General features: G+C 36.2%; 1 protein-coding gene across 2 annotated transcripts in view; it reads right to left on the bottom strand.

Moving 5' to 3' along the window:
- LOC145668753 (uncharacterized) overlaps positions 1-20,609 on the bottom strand; it is a 338,148-nt gene that overhangs the window by 127,709 nt on the left and 189,830 nt on the right. For both annotated transcript variants that reach the window (XM_081736894.1, XM_081736895.1), the window contains exon 2: positions 6,569-6,631. In XM_081736894.1, coding sequence (XP_081593020.1) covers positions 6,569-6,631 — 63 coding nt within the window. The remainder of the gene's footprint in view (positions 1-6,568; positions 6,632-20,609) is intronic.

Here is a 20,609-nt window from a genome sequence, read left to right as displayed (position 1 = left end):
CTCATTTTGACAAAGTAAAAAGGAAAGGAAATAAGGAGAGAGAAAATGAAATGAAATCTTTCAGTTTAACGTCCCACGTTTATGCCTGTTACTCTAAGGGAGATGGATAATTAACCACGTGAGCGATGTTTGAATTAGTTATGATAATGAAAATGTGGGAGGAAACGGGAGAACCCCGAGAAAACCCACGGGCACGATGTTGTCCACTAGAAACTTACTTAGTCGGGGATTGAACCAAGGATTCAACACACAAGGGGATAAACGCTCTACCATTGAGCAACCGTGCCCCGGAGACCAAGCAAAGAACAGAAAAAACAATATTGCATTTTTTAAACAATCTATAGATAATGGACATTGCAGAACAATATACTAACTTACAGCTCCAACTTTGTAACTCACGGTGACCAATTTTCTTTCAGAAAAGAACACAGAAAGTAGTATATTTCTTCTGGCAACTTTCTAACCAACAATTTCCTGGCTTATTTGATATTTGTCAGATCAAAATATTTGGTGGTATATATTTGCATCGAAGGTTATTTTCGACCTTAATAATTATTAAAAATCGCTTCGGAAGTTACCTTGGAGATATTTCACTTTTTCATCTGAGTCTTGTAATAACAGGAAGGGATGTGGATTTCTCAACCCTTATAAGTGCTGCAAGCCACCTTCATCTCAGTTATGTCCGTTGGGTTCATTGTAACTGGACACCAGTTTTCTATCATTGTTCCTATAATAAGTTCGAATAACATTTATGATGAAACCCAAGTAGCAAGAAAGCTTTCGGCCAGTTGGCGCGTGATTGGCTTTTGGCTTTCTGCGCTTGCACTTCAAATGCATGCTTTCATACGATCAGTCCTTTTGTTGTACTTGTAAGCAATACTTTAGATCCTTCGCAGAGCGTCATAGCATCACTGGTCGTTTATTGGCTATTGACTTGACTTGACTTGCAAAACGCTTGCATCAAGCTTGAATGGAATACTAAATGCAAGGTTGTCCTCATGTAACTTTGTTACTGGAATCCAGCTTGAGGCATGCTTGCACGCTTTCTAATCAAGTGAGACACAAACTTGTTGACTTCCAATGCAAGCTTACAGCAAGCGATTTGCAAGTTATCTCTGCTCCTAAGGCCAGCCTTTATAAGTGCACCCTCACCTCGATTATGGCCTCTGGGGTCATTATAACTGCTCATTAGTTTTCTTTCATGTGTATTAAGTTATTCGTGTTAATTCTGTAGTAAATTCAAATAAAATTTACGATGCAATAATCTAAAGAAAAATATTTGCTAATATGCACCTTTTTTTTTTATCATTCCCGGACAATCAGATATAGGATTAAAATGTGCGTCGTATGTAGGAAGTATAGAAAGTTTGATTATCCTAATTCTAGTCCATACGAGTTTGCAGTGGTCTATCACGTCCACGATTTTCATGGGATTTCCTCGTTTTTGTCTACTATATTCATTCTATAACCATTTACTTGAAGTTCATTTTTCGTTAATCGTATCGTTTAGCCTAAACCTCATAATTGTTGGATGTCAAACTAAAGATGTCATTTTTTTACATTGAATATGTTCCTGCGTAGTACTTTCTTAAATGCTAGAGCGTTATGCACATGGGTGAAGTTAACCTAAATGAGCCTACGTTGCACGGAATTTTTAAAAAAAATGTTCATACAAGTTGGATAAGTACTTTCCTGTGATCTTCGTATTGTCAAATTTTGTAAGACTTCCAATACAATTACATTGAATTATTGTCAAATGTGTTTCCAAGATATGTTAAATTACAATCAAGTGCAACACGATATTAACCGTCCATATTAAATTAACAATAATAGCTGATATAACTGATATCAACCCTTGGACTTCCTTCTGGTCCAGTTGTTAGTAAGTGTGACTTTGTTTCGATTCAAGGTGGGACAACCTTTAAACGGCCTATTTGGTTTGCCATAAGGACCAGATTGTGTCATGTGAACAGGTTAAAAATCACGTTGCCTGCAAAATCGAGTCTGGAGATTCCAAATCTATATGTGAGATAGTTTCAAACACCTAAAGTCCGCGTGGGGCGACCAGGGTAATTCGAAGAAGATGCATATACTTCATCATCATTATTAATTTTACTCAAAAAATTTGACTATTGACAATGTTCTATCCATATTTACCTTACATGCTATACATCGTTTTTAAGCTCTTCAGTATGTCTTTGCAATAAGCTTTCAATTAGCCATCTCCTTATTACAGTTTTTGAGATATGTAGACGACTTTATTGTTTCATTGATTTTCCATTGACATTAATGTTCATATTTCGTAATTTTTACTGTTTTGTATCATATGAGAAAAATTTCTTTTTTGAATGTAGAATTTACAGTCTGTTCTATAATTAGTTGAATTTCATCCGTCTACTTCTTTTGGTTTTTGAGATATGTGGAGGAATTATTTGTTTGTCATTGATTTTCATTTAAAATTAATATTAACGTTACGTCCTTTTCGACTACCTTCCATTCATTTGAGGAGAATTTGCTTTTGGAATATATACTCTGCATAGTCTCTTCTACATTTGAGCTAAATATAAGCTATCCTCCCCTAAGACTGTTCACATCATTGCAACCGGATAAGCGTTTTTAATGCATTATGGTGTTTCGCATTCCACTTTAAACTTTACGCTAGATGCACACCCCATAATCTTAGTGCTGAAAGGGTCGCTAATCCAACAAATATCAACCACTGTTTGCATATTACGATTGATTGTAATTTAACAATAATATAATGACAGACAATTTGTCAAAAATTCATTGTAATTTTAATGGAATATTAAAATTGCCTATAGCTATGAAGTTCCTATTTCTCTCTCTCTCTCTCTCTCTCTGTGTGTGTGTGTGTGTGTTTGTGTGTGTCTTAGTTCCTCCGCTTTTAGAATATTGTGAAAAAATATATTATTAAGAAAATACTTCGACGATTTTCTCTTTTAAGATGTAGGGAAAAAGTCATTTGTGTCTAAACAAAATTACTCAGCGAATAATATATATTTTTTTCTTTTTGTCTCTGTGTAATTTGTTTGTTATTATGGTAATAAAATATTAAACGTTATGTCATTTAGTATTTACAAATGATGAGGAGCAGAAAATAAAGGAACATTAGGAGACACAATTTGCTAAAGGAAAAGGAGAAGAGAGAAAACGAAGAATCATAGAGAGTTGGAAGACTCGGAGGAATTTTGGAATGATGCTAATAATCCTTCACTCTACTCACGTTCAAAGCGGGATTTTCCTGGTATATTCCCTTCTCCCCTTTATCTTCCCTCTCCGGTATTTCTCCTTGCCTGTAGTTGCAGAAATAAAAAGTAAAAACGAGAGAGGGAAATAACAGAGAAAAGATCATCATATTCCACGTTCTTTTCGAATTGTTACAACACGACTCTAGCTTGTAGAATCAAGCAAAGAGCATAAACGATTTTCCCCCGAGAAATAAAAAAAAAAGAAAAGAAAAGAAAAACAATAAAAATAATTCGACTTTGCTCAACTTGACAACACAACGGTAAGACAAAACAAGCTTTAACTTGACTTATGCAGTGGACTTTTACTGTCTGTTGTTTGATTTCTCAATACCTCCCCGTTGAGTCTAGTGGCTAGCGTGCACGTGTGTGCTTTTGGTGCACGTGGTCTCGGATTCGATTTCCGAAAGAAGAGCCTCAAACGCATTACGAATGGATTCCATCTTAAATGAACTCTGTAGGTCCATGTCTCATCTAGCCTTGTTGATGAAAATATACTCAACTTGAATAAGAAAATAAACAAGAACCCGCCAAGGCAATGTATTTTTAACACATGAAACTACCTCTGAAAAACAATCTGCTTTGAGAGCAATGTGTATGTGGATCGATAGGATAACATCAATTGACATACATTAATGTTAAGATCTCTAGATCGTACGTAATGTAAGTCGCGAGTTTTAGGCTAAAATTCTCATTTCATGCAAATTCACATTATTCTTTCTTTTTTTAAAGAAATGATATAAATTTGCACTTTTGGCATATGAATTCAACTATTTGCTATCAAATAAGCGAAATTATCTCTAGAAACCGGATCAATACCTTACACTATAACATGCATGTAATCCAAATTGTTATATATTTTATTGAAGCTTGCGGGCATAATGGATAACTGCTATACATAACTTTGTCCCAATTAATGCTTCAGATTCGATTATAATGCAAGGTTGGTTCAATTAATGTACCAATATCAGGGGTATGCATAGTATTTATTTTCTTCACAATCGAAGTATATAGATCTTAACCCTGGGAATCCCAAAGGGGAGGGGGACTACTCGAACCCACAAGGTAGTTTTCGTTTTAAAAATAATCCAACAAAATTATATCAGCTAATTGTGTTCTTTAAATTACTTGTTAGTTACGGTTAGTTAGACAATTTGTCATAGTGACATGAAAAATTAGTTTATAAGTAACTTAGAAAATAGTGGGTATTGGGTTCAATTGGCCCCCTACCCTCCTTGGGATTTCCTGGAACCATTTCATTTGAAGGAGGCACGGTGGCTCAGTGGTAGAGCGCTTACCTCTGGTGTGTGGGATCCCTGTTTCGATCCCCGGCCAATTAAGTTTATGGTGGATAACATCGTGCCCCTGGGCTTGCCTAAATCTTCCCACATGCTCATTCCACCAATTCTTCCATCATCATTCGATTGCCTAAATCATTTCACCTCCCTTAGCCTAAAGGGCATAATTGTGGAACATTAAACTGAAAAATTTTATTTCATTTCATTTGAAGATCTCGTCTCCAAAAGGGTATCTTTTCTATTAGAAGACTTCCTTCACGTCTCGTGTCACACCAAGAAAATCCCGTCTCGTCTCGTGTCACACCAAGAAAATCCCGTCTCGTCTCGCCTTGTAGGCAACACTACAAACACCTTTTCCACTACTCAAGACATTCTTCTCTCAAGAACGTAATGGTGGGACCGATAGTGTGGTCCTGTAATACAGCTCTCTAGGAAGTGTATAATGTGGTGAGGAATGGCCCATAATGCACGATTATCTGTACATCTTTCACGATTATCTGTACATCTTGCACGATTATCTTGCATCTTGATCTTGGACGATTATCTGCGCATCCACCAACTGCATTGTATTCAAGTCCTAATCGTGGACCGGAGCCTACGAGTCCTACCTTTTATAACTTCGGTGTTTTATAAGGATGTCAAATATAAAATCGGAACTAAGAATGTTAGACTTCCCGTTACAACTTATTGTGCTCTCTCTATTCTACAATATTTTCAAATAACCATAGACTTCTATATGTTTTTGATTAAATTCATTTTCGAAAGCGTAGCAATTCACTCATACCATTAATTGCATTTTCAAATGGAGTAGGATATCTCTACCTAAGTTATATTAAAATGAGACCGATATTCTAATCAGCAGTACCATTGCTACAAAATTCCTTAACAGTTCCAGTCAAGAATCAATTATCAATGTATTCTTTTTACTTCTCTTTGGAAGTGTTATACATATAACTTCATGGGTATTGCTGGCAGCATCATTGAAAACAACTTTTCGAAAGAAATGAGAAAGTATTCATATTATTGCCACACCTTTTACATGAATACATTTCAATTATACCGCCTAAAAGTAAGCAGTCAAACACTTTTCAAACTCATTTTTTTTATGGGTCATACTTGGTTTGATCCCAGCCAAGGGAGTTTGTGGTGAACAACATCGTGTCCGTGAGTCTTCCCGTTTCCTCCTACATTTCCATCCCACTAATTATTCCATTATCATTCACTTGCCTTGATCATCCGTTTCCCTTAGCCTTTAGAAGATAATCGTTTTACGTTAAATTGTAAGATTTCATTTGTTACGGGCTACATAATACAAGAACACAAGTTATGTTTATGAAAATGCGCAAATTAAAACAAATAAAAATAAAAAGCAGTCATACATATTGGTAACAAATCAAGGTAAAGCTATGTAGAACATTAATGGTGAAAAGTGAATAATATTTCAAGTGCAAAAAACTTTGCAACTTTATCGGCAGAATTATATGAGTAGCTCGGATGAACATAATGATAAGCGGCACTTGCGGTGAAATTGAGTTATTAGGTGAAATGGGTTGTAATCGACCCACAGAAGAGTATGTAGGTAGTTTTATTTCGGAAATGCATCTACAGATTGCAGGGTAAGCTTATTTGGTATTTGTCATTACATAGAGTTGCATTGAGAATGGTCAGCATTCTTTTGCAGTTTACTCGAAAATTAGAAAATGTGATATACCATTATGTTCGCCCGAGCCACTGACAATTTAAAGATCTCTATAAAAAGGTGTAATTATGCCTCTTGCATTGTATATATCGTCATGTCCCTAAGTTGCAGACAGTCATGTACTCCTAAAGTTCTAGAGAAACAGAGCTCTGAGTGAAGGATAAGTTGTTAAAAAAAATACACTAACAAATGGGCTAAACATATTGAAGAACACTGAATTTCCCGTAACGGACAGGATTTTGCATAATTATAGGTATATTAATTAAAAGGTATAATTATTATGACAAATAACAATGAATACTTACTTCGTCTTCTTGTGACGTCGCAACCTCTGGTTCGTTTTCTTCAAGTTTCGAGAGTAATTTGTCCTGAAATAAAATTTTAAGAAAACATTAGCCTTATCTAAAAAAAAGATTGAAGACCGTGTTCAATTAAATGATTATGTTCAATGAAAAATATAAATTTATTATGAAGGAAATCAACTACTATACTTGTATATACGCGAAGACAAGGCTTGAAACATTCAATATACACCAGTCAAAAGTGTTACATATTCCACTGCAAAGTGGTCACAGGGTTATCTAACATTTTTATAATCAATACATAAATCGAGCAGTCAACGAATACCATCTTCATCCTTACTGCTAATATTTGAGAAAAATCTAACTTCTATTATATGAGACAACAATCATTCACAACGAAAAGTTTTCAAATCTTGTGTACTTTTCTTTTTGATTGAATTTTTAAAACCGATTCAGGATCAGCACGTGAATTTTAATTAAAGTTGAGATCCACCGCAATCTCGTCATGTGCTCCCGATTTTTGTTCCAAACCCCATACTAATTTAAATGAACCGAAAATAAATCAAAATTTTAGAAATTCATTACTCACAGCAAAATTATAAGAAATAATTTTTACACAGGTAAACGCCATATGATTTCCTTGAGTTTGTCTCTTCTTCTTTACGCGCGTTGAACTCTTCGAGTTTTGATATCCCTTAATGCTCTAAATATATTATTCATTATACTATCATAATAAATATCTTCGAAAAGAAGGTAGAAATCAATATTCTCAAATTGTCTCCTCCACTCTGGCCCAAGTTCGAGGCTTTCAAAACGTTGTAAACTCGAATTAATCTGCAAATCATTAGAAAGAGGCAAACATAGACTTCTAAGAAAACTCGGCAGAGAAATTAGTACGTTGAACTTTAAGACATTCCCCATTAGGAAGCCGCGGTCGGAAAGAGGGATTGCCGCCGTCGATGGTGGCGGGCCGCCGGAAGCAGCCGGCACCCGTCCGCAGCGGCATGACGATCTACTTGTTCAAAGTTACTCACCTTTTGCCGAGGCGGCAAGCGATCGAAGATCGTAAAATAAAATGCCCTTTGCTGACTCTTTGCCTACTGTTGCCGACCGTCAGAGTCGGCACAACAGTCGGAAAGGCCTCTTTCCGACCCTCTGCCGACTGCTTATGCCGGCCTCTTTTTTTTTTTTTTTTTTTTACGGTGGCGCCGACGCATTTACTGCTCATTTCCGGCTGTTTCGCGACTGCTCGGCAAGGCAACTATTCGTCGCGGTCGAAAATCGCGCGGAAAGGCGTCGGCAATCCGACCGTGGCATCTGGTCGGCATGGACAAATTGTCCGACTGTAGGCGGCAGGATCCTGATAGGGTTAGCACTAACCACCTCCTATGGAAAACATGGAACTGTCCAAAAATTCCATTCGCTTCTTATATATAATCCAAATATCTTTTTATACATACGCAGTTTCAGTTTCCCAACTTCGGAATCAGAGATTTCTTACATTGTACGAAATTCAAATATCTAAGTACAAAATCACCAAATACACTGTGCTTTGAGTGGCTATCGTCTCGTTCACGTATATTACAACACTTCTGATGAATATATTGTAATATATTGGTTGGTTCTATCAAAGCAATGATTATTAATAACCTACACACTCATTTCTCAAGTTTTTAAAAAAAGTTGCTAGTTTTCAATGGAATCTTAAACAAGGTAACTGACGTAGTTTTCAGGAATTCTTATCATCTTTCGGTCCTTGTGCTTCAGAACAAATGGGAAATGCATTTGGCAATATGCGTACATCACGCCAGAGCGAACTGTTACACTCTAACAAAATGATTTCCAACAAAATCAGAGTTTCGGATCCTTTTTTTCACTTATAAGGCAAGGTACGGACCCATATCTTTAAATTTTGGTATCTGCGTAGTACTAACTGAGAGGTGGGTAACAATATTAACAATTACTTACAAACCTTTATTTATGTTATAAGTATACAACATACAGTATGTACCAACAAAGAGATTCGGACACGTACGTTACAGTTGTGTAAGATAGGAAACACTCACAAACCCTCTTTTTTTATGAATTCCTATAAATTGATTCGTTTTAAAATATTCATTTTTAAATTTAAAAAATAGTTTAACACTTTTCGTATGTATTAAAAACTACAAGCAACTATGTAGAAAATTAATATAACTACAATTTTCTTTATATATGTATCTTGCTTTCTCTATTTTCTCAACACATTTATCAAACACTTTTATCAAACACTTTTATCAAATCAAATTCATTTCTATAAATTGAAATATCTGTTTGATCAGTTCAGCAACAGTAGAACCTTCTGTCAGTGCCACAAATTCCCTTTTTGGTCAGACTACACCAACACAGGTCAAGAGGACATTAGTTATTTCCTATAAAACATAGGGTTAGCGTGCAACACATTTCCCTAATTTGTTTCCGTGTAGCACGAACGAAGAACCAAAAAAAAATCAAGGTAAAGAAGGTCGAGATATTTATTCTACAATTTCACAACGAAAAAGAAGGAGAATTGAGGGAAAAATCAAAGTTTTAGGTTTATAAAAATTTCTCTCAAGATGGCAGTAACATCAATACTTGGTGATAACCAATAAAAGGACAGGTTCTCCTTGCCTAGATTGGTCTCCTTAAATAGATCGGACAAAGAGAACCAATAGCATTCATGCGATGAGTGAGAAAAAGACAGAAACAAGTGACTTTCGTTTCTCACTGTAAAACTACGATAGACTCACCGGCTGTTGGGAGTATATTAAAACCGGAAATAGATAATATCGCTTCAATAAAGAGGTAAGAGCGGAGAGAAACATTCTTGAGACGTAAGATTCATACCAGAAAATAATTTCTTACTATGTTTGTTATTTTTTACTGTGACATCTGTTGACTGACGGACAAAATCTACAAAAAAAAAAAAACTTTTCGCTACAATTGATTGGTCGAAGTTCAGTGTGCCTTCAATACCAAAGCTATATCAGAACGTGGGCACAATGGCGTACACAGAATTTTGTCAAATGGGAAGGTTCAATCAACCAAGCTCATATATTTTCAGGACATGCGCGATTTTGGTGCGCACATCTTCATATGGTAAACGTTAATTTTCCGTAATATATTGTTCAAGGGAGAGAGATTAAAATTCGAAAACTCCTCCCATGCGAGTGTCACTGTGTGGACCTATAGTTTAAGATGGAATCCAAACCACAGTAATGTGTTTAAATTCCAAGATTCTCCAAACTGGGAATAGAACCGAGAACTCTGTACATCAAAGGTGAGCGCGCCACTAACTGGACCATTGAGGGGAGCAAGACTTTCACTACATATAGCATAGTTTGCAAGTCTAAAAATTGCAAGCTCGGTAAATGATGAAATATAACATTTTAAATCAAGGAAATCGTATTGATTGAATACTCATGAGTGTGAAGACCTGGAGTTTTCGATTTAAATGATATAGAGCCTTATGCAGAGTCACTTTGACGTATGATTAGCGCAATACTAAGAGTTTGACTAAGGCATGGTTATCAAAAGTGTATTTAGAATCTATGATTAGCACGTAGTAGTTGACTATGTGACTAATTAATGTAGAGCGAGGATATCCTGGTTCAGCCACAATACATTTACCTTATGAGAATACAAACACAATTAATTACCAGTCTTTCTTTCTTTTGTTTCACCTGATTAGGTGAGTTAACTATTAAGAAGCTACTAAGCCGAATCCTCTACAATAGCAGAACTGATTCTCACAGTGAACAGTAAGGGATGAGTAGAAAATTTCCACTTTGAGGAATACATTCAACTGATCGATAAAGCGATCCTCTCTTATAATTACAATATAATCCTTCTATTGTCGATTAATTAAAATCTACTTATTCTACCCGTAAATAAATCCCTCAGAAATGAATACGTTAATTACAATTCGATTTCACAACGATTTATAAGTTGTTGTGATTGTCAAACAACAAAGAAAATATTTCGAATTTTGTATTTCATATATTTTCACGTTTACAGACTACGCATGCGCATGTCTAGATTTCAATAGTTGCCACATTTATTTTCTTACTCTAAGTATTGAGATTGTATTAGTTAATTATACCCGATTCAATTTATTAGCTGCACTCCAAGCAGACTCGAACTACCAAAAAGTACACTTCCCATAGTACAGAGCTAGTACGATACTAACTAATCACGTGACTAACGCTTGATTAACGAATTCTCTCTTAATACCGCCCATAAATCTTTAAAGTTGCGTTAAGAGTTGTTACTAGTGGTACTTACTACCTAGATACACATTCACACATGGCACATTCACAGATGTTACTACCTTTCTCAGTGTTTTTCGAGTGTCTCTACGTGATATTATATGAGCTTTCTGATCTAATGTCTTTGTAAAGGAGAATTGCAAAGAACAGAACAATAAATCACAGAAGCAAGAAGTCCCATTTGTTACATTTGTATTTCCTTGATGCACTCACAAAAAAAATGGTACAAAACAATGTCGGTTCGTCGCAAACTTACGCAAAAGCTCATAATACATTGTCGGTCGCTTTCTCTTTCACTGAAACTTACACGAATTTTGCCTTTTACTATAGCAAATGACTAAAAACTAAGTTGGTAAGCAACATAACTAATACATTAGAAAACTTGTTTTGTAGTTTAACAGTTTCTTTTTGCGATGACTACTACCTAAACCTAGGAATTCAGCTACTGCATATAAGTTTACTCTAAACCATTTTCCTTTAAAATAAAAGAAAAAAAAGATTAATCCGATTTCAAGCTTGAAGGGTATAATCCACAGATTCAAACCGAGATATTACAGCCAATTAAACTTGCCTTCATTTCGAAGCTTCATTATTTTTCGGTCTGTCTTCCTAAGACAGAGATAATTAAGACTGGATAATTAATGGTATGGCCCAGCTCCTTTCTCTCCCCTAGTCGTGTGATCTACTATGTGATTTTTGTTTTTGTTTCTCCCGGGGTAGTTTCCTTTATTCCTTTGTTTCTCGTTCATTAAACTTTGCTTTTGTCCTTTCTCGTTCTCAAGTCTAACTATAGTTGCTTACACGGTGTTACACTGTTAAATTACTTACATGTAAAACCAAACGCATGCATAACAATTAGTATTGTCAGACGGGGTGATCACGAGACTTCAGTTTCCTGCAAGTCTCAAAAAGCCTAATATTGTAACATGATTTCCGTAACATTATTATTTTATTGCATTCTCAGAATTATTTAAAGAATTTCAAAAAAAGCAAAATGTGTCTTTGATCAAATAGTGTTATTAGTTCTTAAACTCTCTGGAATCCACACCGGAAATTTTTAATTACTTCTACTCCCGGTTTGAGTATCGCCTCCTAAAAAGAACTCGGTAATCGAGTCGTGTAACATCAAGGTATTGACATTAAAGGTGGGGAGTATTTAAGAATTTGACTACTCGATCAAGTGTTTTTACTATCATTTAACTTAATGAGTTTTATTTAAACAACAATACACACATATATAATAATGTGTTCAGTATACTCATCAAACTACTCGTACAGTGGGCTATATAAATACCTAGGCATAAGTATAGTAATCAGTCATTTTATCTATTTTCTGTTACTTATCCAATACACACGCTCTAAATTCCGTTTAATGTTGATATCTTTTTGCCGCAATTTCACTGCTCCTCCGCTCACTTCATAAAACATGGTCACAACTCAAATTTCGTAACCACTATTACTCTAAGTGTGGGAAGAGAACAACAACCAAATACTGTAAAGTAACACATGTATGATTAGATCAATATGGATTATGAGTAAGATAAGGGGGTGGAAGTACACTCAAAGAACAGCCAGGGGGCTGCAGTGGCTCAGTGGTAGAGCGTTCACCTCTGGAGCATGGAGTCCCTGGTTCGATCCCAGCTCGCGTCAAGTGTATATATACACAAAGCTAAATGATAGAAATTATAGGAAAACAAATTTCCAGGAAAAGAAAATGTGTGAAAAACTAGTATCCATGACAAAAATGGTCACATTAAGAATAATTATTATTCCTGGAAGCAAACATTACACTAAACTGTCTTTTCCGAATTCTGAAACAAACAGTAAACAATAGTAATAGATAATACTAATGAAACAAATGTGACAACGTCGCATCATATGAGAGAGTATATGGCAGAAGTCTGCAGGCGATGCTGCAAGAGAGCACAATGCAGAAACCATGTTGAATGCGGATGCTTTCTGATTTATTGCCCTCTGGGATACTAACAACTCACATGCTACTGATGTTCTTGCTTCTTCGACCCAGCTCCCATAGATGAAAGCGACTGAGGTAGTATCTTGCTGTATGTTTCAATGTAACTATCGCGTATGAAATTAGAATATTGTGTCATATAAAGACAAAATAATATGCAAATATTTCACAGTTAAAATAAACTGTAAACTAAAGTGCAATAATTATTTTTTTCAAAAATTCTTAAGTAATTTCTCACATATAACCCCACTTATTTAAAATGTTACAAACAACAAAGAGAGTATAATGTAGTATGAAAGTGTCCGAAACTTTGCAGTACAGCCCCTATGCTGTTATGCAACCACAATCACGCTAAAGTAAGTATGGTTGCGTATAAGCATGCTTTCATAATGTAGATTCACAGATTACCATCAGATTCTAAAGAAATGTATATATAACCACCGGGAAGGTAGAATCTTTAAAACAAACAAAAGAACCATTAAAATCGATGCACCTATGTCGAAATTATGCGTGAATATACCCATATATATATATATATATATATATATATATATATATATATATATATATATATATATATATATATATATATATATATATATATATATATATATATATATATATATAAACGAGTTGAATTGAGAACCTACTCCCTTTTTAAAGTTGGTTTAATTAAAATATTACAGATATGTACTCATCTAGTACCAATTAACTCGTTTCTTTTCCCGAATAACTGTCCTTATTACACGTGGCGTGAAGATTTTAGAGTTGTTACGGAAGTATATTTTCTACGATATTCAATATCTACCATATATTGCAGTTGTGTATGTTCGATATGGATGTTTGTTAGTTCTGCCCTTCATAATTAATACCATATGATGATTTCAGGGATCGACCCAGCGAGAATTTCCCCTCCGGAGCTTCGAAATCCCCTATTTCTGATCATGTTCAACATAAATTGCCCGTATTCTTGCAGGATTACTATCACCTCTCGTGTATTGAAAGTCTCTCCGGGGGAAAATCTTCTGAAATCATCACTAATTCGGACTCTAGTCAAATATGAGAACATTGCAAACTTGAGAAATTAAAATGATAATTCTAAATCACACGTGTTCTGACAAAGCACAATTCACAATTTTGCAGTTTATTTCGGTGTCTTCCCGTTGTGCCTACTTCCCGTTATGCCTACAGGCCCTCCAGCACTTTGTAGAAAATATTTTTAATGATCTTATCTGTAGGCAGAACGGTAATTCCCGTTGTGCCTACTTCCCGTTCTGCCTACTCTTTCGAGACGGGGAATTCTGTGCAGGGAGGGATCTTTTCTAGGGATTTTTTCTTTAGTAATTCTAATAGATTCTGTAAGAAGAATAACTATTCCTTTAAATTTCATCATATATTTTAAATGTTATCTTACTTGCTCTTCTCAGAAAAAATGACTAGGTACAGTTTTGTTATTAGCAGCGTTATTCACGTCTACTTTAGTAGAGATGTGTTTTTTTTAATACTTACAGAGAAATGGAAAATTAATTGATTCAGTTACAAGAAAATAAACTTATTTCGGTCTAATATCAAGTCATTTCACAACAAAATTTTATTCAGTTTTCCAGTAGTTCATCTCCAACATTCTAAGGCTCGCAGTACGTAATAGGTGCTACAGTTCACATCCTCAAAATATATTTGGCCATATATTAAACAAACAATGCAAGAAGATGCATAATTCGGTCTCTTTTCTTTTTCTAAAAAAAAGCCTTTGTCTTCTACATCACAGATCTTTTTCCGGCATCACCTCTATATATGATCAGGTGCTTTGTCCTCTATACATGATTCTGTATTACACGCAATATGTCGTACTTATATTGTAAAAAAAGAAAAAAATGGGACCGCAATGGCTCAGGGGTAGAGCGTTCACCTCTGGTGCATGGGGTCCATGGTTCGATCCCAGCTCGAGCCAGGTGAGCTTTGTGGTGGACAAACACCGTGTGCGTTGGTTTTCTCGGTGTTCTACCGTTTTCTCCTACTTTCCACTATTGGAACAGAGTGAGAATGAAGCTTGTATGCTGATGTTGGAGGTAGGAAAAAAGCCGAAGGAACCAAAGCTGAAATATAAGCGAATTGAACAAAAAATAAAATCATTGAAGGCACGTCTGGAATCACATGTAATAGACTTGGTGGCTTACACAGATGCAGTTGCATACTGTTTGCATTTAGAACAGTGATGGTGAGATGTTTTAAATATATTGGCTATATTAACGATATATGGTATTAACATTGACGATATGTAGTATTTACATTGACAATATAAGTATATGTAACATTGCATGTAGTATAGAATCGTGTTAGAAGACAAATTACCTGTTAAGGTAATGCCAAAGAAGGAGCAGTGATGTAAAAGACAAAGGCTCTTTTTTTTCAAAAGGGCCGCCTTATGCATCCTCTTACATTGTTTGTTTAATGTATGGCCGAACATGTCTTGAGGATGTGAATTGTGGCACTTTTTAGTACTGCAAGCCTTAGTATGCTGGAGATAAACTACTGGAAAACCGATTAAAATTCGGTTGTGAAATGAATTGATATTAGCCCGAAGTAAGTCTGTTTCGTGTTCGTTTCAGATACAATGTCAAACGGGTTACTGGCAACTGAATCAATCAATTCGAGGAAAGAGATATGATGGAGACAAACACTCTTTTTAAAGGCCGCCTTATGCATCCTCTTGCGTTGTTTGTTTAATAGTTGGCCAGACATGTCTTGGGGATGTGAACTGTGGCATTTTTTAGTACTGCAAGTCTTAGCATGCTGGAGGTAAACTACTGGAAACCCAAATAAAATTTTGTTCTGAAATTGCTTGATATTAGATCTTTTTTTTTTTTTTAATGTTTGTTTCACATACAATGTCTAACATTCTTGCAACTGAGTCAACCAATTTTCCATGTATGATGAAACTTGTAGAGGTGGTGGTTGTTTTTACAGAAGCTTTTAGAAATACTAAAGAAATATTCCCTACAAAAATTCCTCCCTGCACATAATTCCCCGTCTCGAAAGAGTAGGCACAACGGGAAGTAGGCACAACGGGAATTACCGTTCTGCCTAGAGATAAGATAATTAAAAATATTTTCTTTAAAGTGCTGGAGGGTCTGTAGGCAGAACGGGAAGTAGGCACAACGGGAATGAACCTTTATTTCTATCAACGGCTTGTGCTTCTCTTGCTCGCTCCTTACCCACTGCCCAAATTGAGAACCACTGCTCTATACAGCGATGTTAACGTCTGTACCATTTGGGAGCAGGACATCTTTGTGTATCGCAAAACCAAAATGGTAACTTCTGGAAGTGGCGGTCGCTCCCGCCGACTTCCCCTTGGATGCAGCAGTAACTCAAGACGATATACGAGAAGTAGTAAGTAAAAGAAAGACAATATTTAGTATTTACAAGAAATACAGTTTATTTCGTAAAGAATACATCACCACAGGGAATAGTGATGCAAATCCATGGAAGTAATCTAAATAGAATCGCTGAGAGATCTGGCCTTTGCATCTTCAAGACAGCATCGTCAGTATTTTATTCACCTTTTTCCTAGAGGAAGCAAATATTAGTTCGTTTGTCTACCAACCGTGTCCTCCGTTGTGTTTGTTTACTTAGAGGATTGACTTTGTAATGGAATACAAAGTGTTATGTGTAGTAAAGAAAATATTACATTACGCTATGTAAACATTTATAGAGGCACGTTATTCCACATTCTGTTAAATGTTTTTGTCTCAGTGTCAACAAAAAATGTAAACTAATACATGCGATTATTACACCTTCTGTTTTTCGAAGGAGACGTAGAAATAGAACAATAATAACACAAACGACCTCAAATCAAAATAAGCTGCGTAAAGGGAAAGTACAAACTTCAACTTTCATTTCCGTGCCACACACTTGAAGAGAAAATGCTAAATTTTGTGTGAAAGTTGATTAAGTGTGAAGAGGTGTATATATATATATATATATATATATATATATATATATATATATATATATATATATATATATATATATATATATATATTGTGCAAGGTTTGACAACTTTTTGGGAGAATGCGCTCACTATTCTCCATTATCTTTAATTTGGGTCCAAAGCAGTATGTATTGCAGGGCCGGTAACACAATCTTGCATCCTAAGTTATATTTCCAAAACTGCTCCTTCCCCCAAAATGAATTTCAAACTTACTGCTCGCGATTAAAAATGTAACACAGAGAAGGAGACATCGTAAAATGTGAAATTTTGCATAATATGTTAGGCATAGATGAATAAACAATTGATTGGCACGTCAGGGTCGTCAAGCAGGAGAGGCGCCGAGTATGCCATCTATGACAGCGAGACGAGACCAGCTAGATAGACACAGGTCAGTGGTAGACATTTGCATCTTCAAGTTGGTGTAACGTGAGTTTCTGCATACGGTCAAAAGACGCCTCGTCTTTGAATGTGGGAATCTTTCCAGTAGATTTCGGTCTTTGATCGAGGACGAATAATGGTATATCCCTACTGTAGTTTATCTTTCCGCTACATTGGTGCTCATATTAGACGGAATGCGGCCACAATGTAGCGTACATAGACTTGATGGCGCCATGAAGGACTACGCAGCGACAAACCGAATTCCAACGAATGTTCCTTACAACGGGCCGCGGTAGATTCGTATGGTTCTGGCGGATCAGACTGCCACATCACGCACACTAGAGCAAACGTTACAGGCTCTTGCACAGCGCTCAGTGTCTCTATGAACATTTGTACGTCGTCTAACAGAGCAGGGCATATTTGCACAGCACCCACTGATGTGGCTTTTTTTGGCTCCACAACACAGGTAAGGGAGATTACAATGATGTAGCGAACGTCACACATGGAGGCACGAATGGTAGGATATCACCTTCTTGTCAGACGAATCCCAATTGTGTCTGCATCATCATTATGGCCGTGTCCGTATCTAGTGCTATCGTGACACTATAGACTGAGCGACACGTTCATTTTGCATAGTCATGTAGGCCCGGGTCCGGGTATTATGGTGTGGAATGCCTGTTCATGTATCTACACTTGACCAGCCAACGGTAAATTGACGAAGTAATGGACACTATTGTGACCCTTTAAGTGCAGATACTGTCAGAAACTACTCTCCAATACGAAAACGCTCGCCCGCATGTTGCACTACTGTGCTACACTTCGTGCTTGGACAGATAATTCTAAGATTCAATGGTCGTTGAGTTCTCCCGATCTCACGCTGATTGAATATGTCTGGTCGCTGATGCACAATGTCTCTCATACTTGGAACTCTACCAGCTACACTTGATGAGGTGTGGCATCGTGTCGAAGGCGCTAGCTTGCTTACCAACAAGAAGATATCAAAGTGCTCATCCTCTTAATACCTTTCCGTGTTGAGGCAGTTCTGACCACCCATTGTGGGCTCATACGCTACTGACTGTGGCCAGTTCTCCTCATCTATCGGTCGTTGATAATCAATCCAGCACCTAGTAACTCCTAGCGCTACCCGTTGATCTAATGGCTACCACGCGCCTATGGTGTCCAAGGTTCTGCGTTCCATTTACAGTGGGAGATCCTCAAAATTTGAACGCATTACGGTGGTTCGGACTCTACATTCAACTGTAGGTATACGTCGCATGTTTTATCGATGTTGCAAAGGGACGATAATCTCCAACAAAATAATAAGTTGCTGTTTATTGTCCAATACACCTTTATCTAACAAGATTACTCGAAAGGAATAACATATAATAGTCATACATGATGCAGTTATTTCCATATGAGAAATTTCTAGTACAATAAATTAATTTATTCTGCCTTATAAGAATGGAAAAGGAAAATCAAAGCCAAATATGCCGCCCCAGGCTCCAAAAAGAAAGATGTATTCTTTAAGTTTTATTGTAAAGTGTGCAGTCATCCAAGGTTCGATGCAATAACCGAACTGTAAATCGATATTGTTTCATTACCCCTCAATCCACATATAATGCTGTTGGTGAAAATTTCAACACCAGGAAGGATTGACTAGAATGAGTCTTAATGTACAGAAGTGATAAGACATTGAGTGAAACACGAATAATTACAATTTGAGGGCGCATGCGTGAAATAGCTTTCTCTAGCGTGAAATAGTGCCGCGAGAAGAGTTTCCGCAATACTCACGTAGTGGATCGTGTTTACCCAAATATAAAGTAGTGGGTAAGTCTGACTATGCCTTGACGAAGTCAAACCACGCAATATAAACAGACAACTACGTTCGAATGAAGCTGTCCGTCATCTCTTAATGATCAACTTTCCCAATCTTATTATATTTCGCGCAGTACCATTCTCCTGTAGATTTATTATTTGAAGTTTCTCGATATTACTCACGACGATAACTGCTCTTGCCCCGAATAGAACATGGAATTCCAGCCAGATACGTGAGGTCCCTGGTTTGATAACAGCTCGCGCCAAATCGGTGTGGATTCTCTCCGGATTCTTCCGTTTCCTCCCACTTCCTTCATAACATCATTTTGTTCATTATCATAAACACTCATTCCCCTAGCCCCGGACCATAATCGTTGAACGTTAAATTTAATAAATTGAAATACCGACTACCATCTAATTTTACTTTTTTTATATAGCTAATTTGATTTTGTTGTAGCTACATCTATGTATTTAAATCTGATTACCTTTCCTAATTTACTTCCACTAATTACATTACTCCTGTCATCTCCATTAAGGTGTTACCTCCTTATCTCACAATTATTTGCTCATACGTATATCATTGTATTTAAGTTATGCACTGCCTCCTTTAATAGTGACGAGTGTAAGGAGAAAATTAAAATTTATAAAAGAAACAAAATGTACAGGATACTGCACTAAACTTTCGCTCTCCAATTTCTTCAACCAAATAATATTATCATCCAGTTATTATAGATACATTTGTTTATAAAATATACAAAATTTTAATAGGTTGTTCTTGAAGAACTTCCTGCGAAGAAAACTTAACTCCAAGCGTAAACTATCTCTTGTGGATTTTTCATTAGAAATGGCTTATATCACATTTTAGGGCTATTAATGAAATATTTATCTATTTGTGAAACATGAACAAAATTACCTAAGTCGTTTTCAAGAAAATAAAATTTTATTTTCATCTTCCAGTAAGGAAGCAGTAAATCTAAATTTGCCCTTAATTTCCCTTGATAGACTTAACCTTAGAAATTCTCTTTGTGTATAGCTTTGTCAAGTGTAAATTTCAAGCCATGCTTCGAGTCCAAATAGCCTTGACGCATAAACCTGTGTGTGCTTAAACCATATGTAAGAATGAAGACTGCGTTAGAATGCTAGCATATTAAACTTAGCTTTAAAAGTTCTCTCTGTGTATGTATGGCTTTACCAAGTGTAAATTCTAAGACATTGTTGACAGGTGGGTCAATTTAAATAAATTTTAAGGCTAGCTCTATATTACGATTGTCAAGTTTGAAACAAGCTTGCAATCGAGGAACTAGCAAGTTTTCTGTAGACTTGGTTAGGTCTGCATCCATGTAAATGCAAACTTAAGAAAGCCTACAGACTTGCCCTTGAAGGTTTTAGCAGGGCTATTAACAGTCTAGACTACTATTAGGGTTATTTTTAGGTAGGAAGAAAATTCGAGAACTTCTATTGCGGCAGGGATAGCTCAGTGGTAGAGCGTTACCTCTTGTGTATGGGATCCCAAGTTCGATCCCAGCTCGCACCAAGTGAACTTTGTAGTGGACAAACACGTGTGCCTGTATTTTCTCGAGGTTTTCTCTTTTCCTCTCACTT

The sequence above is a fragment of the Thermobia domestica genome, chromosome 13, assembly GCF_964235325.1.
Source record: "Thermobia domestica chromosome 13, izTheDome1.hap1.1, whole genome shotgun sequence".
In the NCBI taxonomy this organism is placed as follows: Eukaryota; Metazoa; Arthropoda; class Insecta; order Zygentoma; family Lepismatidae; genus Thermobia; species Thermobia domestica.
This window is presented reverse-complemented; position numbering and strand designations above follow the sequence as displayed.